Raw genomic sequence first — 8,844 nt, 5'->3', positions numbered from 1 at the left:
ATTCAAATTATGGAGCAAGAAACTAACAAAATGTGGGGTTCCAAGGGGACCACTGTTTCTGATGCTAATCCTTAGTCGCTAAAATGATTTTGATTAAAAAAAATTATTTCATGAAAATTTCGTTGGAAATACCATTTTCAGCCCTAAGTAATATTTCCAATGAATTTTGTTCAGAAATTAAAATTGGTGAAGGATTCAAGATCCTAATTTTCCACGTAGGTTTTCACGCTAACATCGTTAAAAAAATCATGTTTTAGTTAATATTTTTATTTTTAAAAAGATGGTTTAATTAATGTGAATTACTAAATTTAACTTTAAAAAGTAATTATTAAATTAATAAAGAATACAAAATATTAAAAACCAATGTAATAATCAAAAGTTGGAATCCTGAAGAATGTTAGAATAATAATATAAGCAAATATTCAGTGAAGTGATCCTAGTTAATGCTTTTTCAAAAGCATCACATTCTTGAAGGATTTATTCTATATGTAAAAAAAAAAAAGAGGTTAAAGAATTACTTAGTGAGTATTATATTCTTAGATGCAAATATTTATGGAGAATTTTTAGAAATATTGATCAATCCAATGGGCACTGAATTTGGTTACAAATCACAAAATGAGAATACAAGGTATTTGGATGTGAGACTAATGTATGGTTTTCCTATTCCAATATTTCCAAACATAAAACAATGAAAGAATAAAACAAGTTGGCCGACAAATTTTGTGTTTTACCAAACATATTTTCATTTTTTATTCTTTCCTACAATTCAAAGGTTCTTAAGCTACACTTTTGATCTCATACAATTTGCTTTGTGAATCAAAATCATTTATGTATTTACAATTAATGGAGAGTATTACAATTTTTTTATTACGTTTTATTCACTTATACTTGAAATGTTACATTTTAGTCATTTGCATTATCGTGTTGTAACGGTAAGCTGACGTGGCACGTTAAATTATCATTTTAAACGAAAATTTTAGGTTAAATTATACAATTGATTTCTGTATTTTTTTTCATTTTAAACAATTTTTTATATTCTTTGAACTTTCCTTCTTTTTTTTTTCATTTTCTTCTCCTTCCCTCTATCTTTTCCTCCTATCTCTATTTTTTAAACGTAGTTTTTCTATGTTTTCCATTTATTAAAACCAATCCTTATACTTTTTATTTTTTTATTTTCCTTTTCTTCTTCCCTTTTTATTTTTTCTTTCTTCTCATATTATTCACCACATAAACATAATCTTTGTCCACCAAATAAACCACGTCCTTGTTTCTTTCACATGATTCCTAAATTGAATTTCACTCAAAACCAAATATCAATCATTCTTAATTAAATCTCGATTTAAATATAACCTAATTTTGAAACTAAAATTGGATCTAACTAATTAATATAAAAATCATATGCTTAATCATAAATTGAATTCTTTATATTCAAAACAATTTTTTTCCGTTTACAAAATTTTACAGAACCGTGTAGATTATTCATTTCCTTTTCTTCTATTTTTTGACGAATAAAATTAACCAAATGATAAAATTGATCTAAACCTTCTTGGATATTCCCAAGCAAGCTTGATTGGAAGCTAAGCATGGATGAACTGAAGAGAGAAAGGGAGCATGGAACCAAATTGGTTTGGGTAAAGTTAAGGGTAAATTTCGTATGGTGGTCATTTTAGTTATTGAGAGTGTAGAGCTTGTTTGAAGAATTCGTGAAACAACGAAGTTTTAAGAGGGCGAGAATGTTGTAGGTAAGATAAATAAGGTGGTCGTGAGGGTTGGTTAGGAGGTTAAGGGAATGGACTCGGAAAATTTTGTTGAGGGTGGATTGCCATAAGTCACGGTTGGCGAGGTCTTCGAGTGAGGCGAGCTTCTGGACTAGGTCATTGAGAGATCCAAATTGGTTCGTTAAAGTGATGATGAACGATGAGGATTTGTAATTGTGGGGTGAGAATATGTGAAGTAAGATTTATTTTGATTTTAGCTTTTGCCTTTTCTTTTTTCATAAACATAAAAAGGTTTTAATAAATGGAAAACATAGAAAAAAAAACTATGTTAAAAGAGATGGAGAATGGAGGAAAATAGAGGGAGAAGCAGAAGAGAATGAAAAATAAAGAAAAATAAAGAAAGTTAAAAGAAAAAAAAATTAAATTGCTCAAAACGAAAAAATATGAAGACCAATTGCATAATTTAACCTAAATTTTTTATTTGAAATGATGATTTAACGTGCCACGTCGGCTTACCGTCACACCGTTAACAACAATTAATGGCTCAATGACTAAAATATTACAATACGTTAATGTAAGTAACTAAAATGTAACCTGAGGTAAATAAAATTGACTATTTTAATAGTTTACCCTTTTTATTATATACTTGCTTTTTTTAATTTTCACTTATTATCCAAATATATATTAAATATAAATATATCTAAATGATAGTATAGCTATTATTCCGTTATTTTCAAAAGGATGTAATCTTAGGGGTAATTATAACTGGATAAATTTTACACCTCGTAATTTTATCCAATCATACTCGTGGAATCAGATGGTCCCGTTTTCTGCTGCTAAATTAGCAGTAAATCAAATAAACCAGACAAAAACAATAGAAAAACTTGAAAAGAGGGACGTTTCAGTGAGTGGTCTGTGTTAGGTTTCACCAAATAAAAAATGAAAAGGAAAAGGGAAAATATTTCAATTTTCAGTTAGTGAATGGCCATTGCCCAGTTTATAAGGGCACTACATTTTCCCACTAAACAAACAAAAAACCTTTAAGCATGCTTTTCTTCCTTTTTTCGATTTTGGTTTTTCTTTTCCCTCTAGGATGAAATTTGATAGCATTAACAAAATCCATGTAATCTAGAATCTCAAATACTGCTAAAAGAAAATGCTTAAAAAGACTACCCAAATTCTGTAATCTTCAAAAACCACTTCTTTATTTTTCCAATCCATCTTGTTTTACTTTTTCTCTCTATAAAATTAGAATTCACAATATTCTTTTATTCTTATAGCTCTAAATCCAGTCACCTTTCCATGTTTCAATACCGTTCTCTCTAAACATATCTTCTTCGTTTTGGTGTTTCATGTTAATTTGTTTTCAACTTATCTACATTGTCTGGTTCTTCATCACCTGCTTATTTTCTATACAGTATATACATAGTCTCTTACCAAGCCAAACCAACCCTTTTGTGTGTTTCTCTTCAACTTTTAAGAATTGGTTTACTTGTTGAAAGAATGGATTTTGAGTGATTGTAGACAAGTTTATAATGGATCTTGAAGGTGCTATCCCCACGAGTCCAATCAAAGTAAGAAAAGTGGCAGTAAGTAGTTGTTTTGAATGGTTACTCTCTTCAAAATCTCAACTTGTTTTTGTTTTTCTTTTTGGTTGCAGAAGAAGGAATCATGGAAGACAGTGTTAAGTTTAGCTTATCAGAGTTTAGGTGTTGTTTATGGAGATTTAAGTACTTCCCCTTTATATGTATACAAAAGTGCTTTTGCTGAGGATATTCAACACTCTGATACAAATGAAGAGATATTTGGGGTTTTATCATTTGTGTTCTGGACATTGACATTGATGCCATTGCTGAAATATGTGTTTATTGTGCTCAAAGCTGATGATAATGGGGAAGGTGGAACTTTTGCATTATATTCATTGCTCTGCAGGCATGCCAGGGTGTGTTCTTTGCCTAATTGTCAGCTTGCAGATGAGGAATTATCAGAGTACAAAAAAGATGGGATGGCATCAAATAATAATAGGAGCTTTTGGGGTTCAAGTTTGAAATCAACTTTAGAAAAACACAAAATATTGCAAAGGCTATTGCTTGTATTGGCTTTGATTGGAACTTGCATGGTCATTGGAGATGGGGTTCTCACACCTGCAATTTCTGGTATATTTTTCAAACATAAAATCTGGGTTTCATTTATTTTTCCTTGGGTTTATACTCAAAATTTCTGGGTTTCTGCAGTTTTTTCAGCAGTTTCAGGGTTGGAGCTTTCAATGTCCAAAGAACAACATCGATGTAAGTCCTTAAATTAGAAGCCTAACTTTCATATTTTTGGTTTGCAGAAACCTTGTTTTACCGTATCCCACACTCATCCAAATCCTAGTATTTGATCTATAGGTTATCAAAATCGTGGAAGGTGTTGCATTAGTGTGGGGTCCCTCATAAGCTTCCTTGTTTTAATAAAACTCAATTCACCAACTTCATAAAATTACGCTTTGATGCATAATGTGGAAAGTCAAGTTGATTAGCTATTTTGTATGTAATTGAAGTAAAGGTGAAACATGTGGCTAAGAAAATAAGTTTTCTAAATTTCATAAATCAGAAAGATGATGGGAAAGTTTCAATTTTCATATGTTAATCTGTCGTTATAAGGCTAGAAAAAGGTATGTTTGGTGAAGGATAAAAGTTGGGATAAACAGAACTACATTAACAGTATTCGAATTAAAAATAATTTTTTATATCCAAATTTCATTATTTACTTTATTTGGCAAACCTACTTTTGTTAGAATGGTCAACCTGGAAACCATGACTGAAAAGCCCCCATAAGAGTCATCATGGCTTCAGCTAAGCTTGAATCACTTTTGAATGATTTTTTGATTGACTGCCACCCCTGAAAATGTGGTAAACTCATCCCCTTTTTAATGATTTCTTTTTTTACTTTGATTTCCAATGAAATTGCATAATATTATTCTTATATTCCTTTTTATCATGTTTGATTCTTTGTTCACGTTAGCTTATTCTTTCTACAACTGGGCTTTCATCTGTCTCCTTGCATCCGTTGTTTGCTAGCATTTTCTATTTATGGCTGACATGCACTCATTTGAGCTTTCTATCATGGCATCACAGTTCTAATAAAATATCCTAAGTAGATCTAAGATTTCATTCAATGATAATTTTACAACTATCTAAGCATATCTTATATGTTGCATTTTTCATTTTTAAGGTTATCGTATTTGACACTCATATTCAATGCATATTTGAATATAAGTATATGCATACCACTCTCCAAAAGTCTTCTAAGCACGTGAAAAACTTTTAAGAAAAAAAATTTTGAATATAATCATGATGGACAAATACCTCTTAAGTCCAATACTCACCACTCGAGTTGGAATAACATCGGATAAGATAGATGAGATGGTATCTAAATTGTCCATCAATTTAACAGCATCATATATGGTTAATGTAATTTATTTCAAAAGCTCAAACTCAAAACACTGCTTATGTGCTTTAATATTCTGTTTCCTCAGAGTTTATATCATTCTGCAGATGTTGAAGTCCCAGCAGCTTGTGCCATTCTCATATTCTTGTTTGCGCTCCAACATTATGGGACACATCGAGTAGGGTTCTTATTTGCACCAGTGGTGATAACATGGCTTTTATGCATCAGTGCCATTGGGGTTTACAATATCTTCTATTGGAACCCCAAGGTTTACCAAGCTCTGTCCCCGTTTTACATGTACAAGTTCTTGAAGAAGACCCAAAAGGGTGGTTGGATGTCACTTGGTGGGATCCTGCTCTGTATAACAGGTACAGAATTCTATGAAAACTGCATCTTGGAGTGTGGGTGTCGGATATGAGTATACTCGTGTCCAAATATGTCTCAAATATGGGTTCGCACACGAGTACTAATGCTGATCTTATTGTTTCAGGCTCAGAAGCTATGTTTGCTGATCTTGGACACTTTTCACAGTTGTCCATCAAGGTAACTTATATATTATTTCATGTTTTAGTTGCATAAAATGCTCATATTTATTGTTTTTGCCTGACAAAATGCAACTTTCCTGCAGATTGCTTTCACCTTTGTGGTTTATCCATCTCTAATCCTTGCATATATGGGACAAGCTGCATATCTTTCGAAGCATCATATTCTCGAAACCGACTACCGGATTGGATTCTATGTCTCTGTACCAGAGAAAATAAGATGGCCTGTTCTGGTTATAGCCATATTTGCAGCAGTTGTGGGAAGTCAAGCCATAATTACTGGAACATTCTCCATCATCAAACAATGTTCTGCTTTGGGTTGCTTCCCAAGGGTCAAAATTATCCACACTTCATCCAAAATGCATGGCCAGATTTACATCCCGGAGATCAACTGGACTCTAATGCTGTTATGCTTGGCAGTGACTGTTGGTTTTCGAGACACAAAACGCATGGGAAATGCATCAGGTATCATCTTCTCCGGATTTTTATTTGCTCTTGAGAGTTCATAATTGTGTGATGATCATCATTCTTACAGCATTTTTCTTATTACATCCTACAGGTTTGGCAGTTATAACAGTTATGCTGGTTACAACATGTTTAATGTCTCTGGTTATTGTCTTATGCTGGCATAAAAGTGTTTTTCTGGCTATTTTGTTTATATTCTTCTTTGGCTCCATTGAAGCACTGTATTTCTCAGCATCTCTTATCAAGTTCCTTGAAGGGGCTTGGGTTCCTATTGCCCTTGCTTTAATATTTTCAGCCATAATGTATGTTTGGCACTATGGCACACTCAAGAAATATGAGTTTGATGTTCAGAATAAGGTCTCAATCAACTGGCTCCTTGCTCTAGGTCCGACTCTCGGTATTGTTCGGGTCCGAGGCATTGGGCTTATACATACTGAGCTTGTTTCCGGTATCCCAGCTATTTTTTCTCACTTTGTCACCAACCTCCCTGCATTCCACCAAGTTGTAGTATTTCTTTGCATAAAATCAGTTCCAGTACCACATGTGAGTCCCAAGGAAAGGTTCCTAGTAGGAAGAGTCGGTCCGAAGGAATACAGGCTCTATCGATGTATAGCACGATATGGATATCGAGACGTTCACAAAGATGATCTCGAGTTTGAAAAAGATCTTATTTGTAGTATTGCGGAATTTATCAGATCAGAGAGACCTGAATGTAGTATTCCGATACTAGACTCTGAAAATGATGAAAGAATGACAGTTATCGGGACATCATCATCTAATTTAGAAGGTATAAGAATGCATGAAGATGGTGATGTGGATTCGTCTGAAATTGTAGGCACTTCAGAGCCAAGGGTGGCAAAGTCCCCGGAGAAGGTGAGGAAGAGAGTGCGGTTCATTGTCCCGGAAAGTTCACAGATCGATAACGGCATGAAGGAGGAATTACGAGAACTGATGGAAGCAAGGGAGGCAGGAATGGCATTCATACTTGGCCATTCATATGTAAGAGCAAAGAAAGGATCAAGTTTGATAAAGAAAATTGTGATAAATTTGGGATATGATTTCTTAAGAAGAAACTCTAGAGGACCAACTTACGCCCTAAGCATTGCTCATGCATCTACACTAGAGGTTGGGATGGTCTACCAGGTATAGAATAATTCTATTAAGTACTTGAACCGAAGCCCGCACTCAACTTGCAGGATATTGTCCATTTTGACTCCAAAGCTTCACAATTGATGCCGTGAAAAAGGGGACAATACCTTTCAGATTGGGTGCGGATGTTTACACTTGGATCTTTGCATTCCATCATTTTCTTTCTTCCGCTCTTATTGTATATGATAGAACATAACATAGCTTTCTAGAGATGGTAATTCGATTGCAGATCATAGTTCAATATGCGACTACTCTCAGCTTTTAAAGCTATTTTACTCGGATTTTTCCTTTTTTTCTACATTACTTGTGTGTGGTATAAATTCATATGATATAATATAATCCTCTAAATAATAAATCTAAATTTTTTAATATTAATGTATTAAATCCATTTTTGAATCCCATTTTCACATTATATCATAAATTCATAAGATAAAAGTTGGATAACACTCGAATATGAAAGAACAAATAAACAACCACTATGATTCTTTTCTTATGAATTATGTGTTAGATATAATTCCTCTAAGAATATGATCCTATTACAAACTACAAATCGCCTCCAAAGTAAAGGTGTTTATTTTCAACCATTGCAAACTTTCAATACACCATGGACAATTATATATTTCAATGCCCTTCTCCGCCGTGACTTGGCCCCGAAGAATTCTTGATTCCCAAAAGATCAAGAACTTTGAAAACTTCATCGAGTCGAAGTCCATGGCCTCCTTGACCGGCATGGGGAAAATGATTCGGAGATAAAGTACGAGCTTCCAGGGTGAAAACCAGTAACGCGAAGCTCAAGAAAACAATAAGGGGAACGAAAGGGAGGGTGGATTTGAGTTTCATGGCCATGAATGAAGGATTTATGTTTTGTGTGTATATATATTCAAAGGGTGTAAGAAAAAGAATGTATACTTGTAGTTTGGATATGTTATTGCATGAGTGTGGTTTATATAGGAAAGGTAATAACAGCGTGGTTTTGACTAGAAATAGTGGGGAAATCTCAGGTTGAAACAAGTATGAGAAATGGGGGTGATGTTAAGGAAGCAAGAAACGAGATTCAGCTGGAGTGACTGGAAATTTAGAGGGTCAAACTTTGAGAAGTTCTTTTTGTTTGAAATTAATGTTTTCACAAGTTTTACCAATTCACCACTTTTTTCTTTCTTGTTTATGAATAAAATTGTGATCTAAATTTCATTTTGTCAAGCAAGCATGGTGAGTTGTATTCATTATTCACAAAATAATCAAATAAATATTCTTTCTATAACAATATACACAAACAAAATGCAAATACTTAAACTATCAAAATAAAGACTTGTGATAAATGAAAAAACCAACAAACAGGGTTCAAGGGAAAACCATGGTTCACGAGCACATCACACAACACACGCATTGCCAAATCACCACATGTTTCCAACTTGGAATTCAAACCCTTCCACTCAAACATGTATAGTACTAGGGTTTTTTTTTAGATGGATCTCATGTTTTCTCTCAAAAGATAGAAAAGAAAATTTATTTAACATGTGCCTTGTAAATTGGATATG

General features: G+C 33.4%; 1 protein-coding gene across 1 annotated transcript; it reads left to right on the top strand.

Moving 5' to 3' along the window:
• Nucleotides 1-2,749: 2,749 nt before the first annotated feature.
• Nucleotides 2,750-7,585, top strand: LOC107926078 (potassium transporter 8-like). The gene is made up of 7 exons (NM_001398623.1): nucleotides 2,750-3,292; nucleotides 3,379-3,874; nucleotides 3,953-4,006; nucleotides 5,258-5,518; nucleotides 5,641-5,693; nucleotides 5,779-6,157; nucleotides 6,252-7,585. The coding sequence occupies exons 1-7, from the start codon at nucleotides 3,254-3,256 to the stop codon at nucleotides 7,304-7,306; spliced, it is 2,337 nt and encodes a 778-aa protein (NP_001385552.1). The 5' UTR covers nucleotides 2,750-3,253; the 3' UTR covers nucleotides 7,307-7,585.
• The last annotated feature ends 1,259 nt before the right edge of the window (nucleotides 7,586-8,844 follow it).

The sequence above is a fragment of the Gossypium hirsutum genome, chromosome D04, assembly GCF_007990345.1.
Source record: "Gossypium hirsutum isolate 1008001.06 chromosome D04, Gossypium_hirsutum_v2.1, whole genome shotgun sequence".
NCBI classification, from domain to species: domain Eukaryota; kingdom Viridiplantae; phylum Streptophyta; class Magnoliopsida; order Malvales; family Malvaceae; genus Gossypium; species Gossypium hirsutum.
Note: the sequence above shows the minus strand (reverse complement) of the source record. Positions and strands in the feature narration are given on the sequence as shown.

Bases quoted from the DNA above. Each gene is read 5' to 3' on its own strand.
- LOC107926078 (NM_001398623.1), top strand. From the start codon at position 3,254: ATGGATCTTGAAGGTGCTATCCCCACGAGTCCAATCAAA. The intron at 3,293-3,378 runs GTAAGAAAAGTG...TTTTGGTTGCAG, and splicing joins TCCCCACGAGTCCAATCAAA to AAGAAGGAATCATGGAAGAC. The intron at 3,875-3,952 runs GTATATTTTTCA...GGGTTTCTGCAG, and splicing joins TCTCACACCTGCAATTTCTG to TTTTTTCAGCAGTTTCAGGG.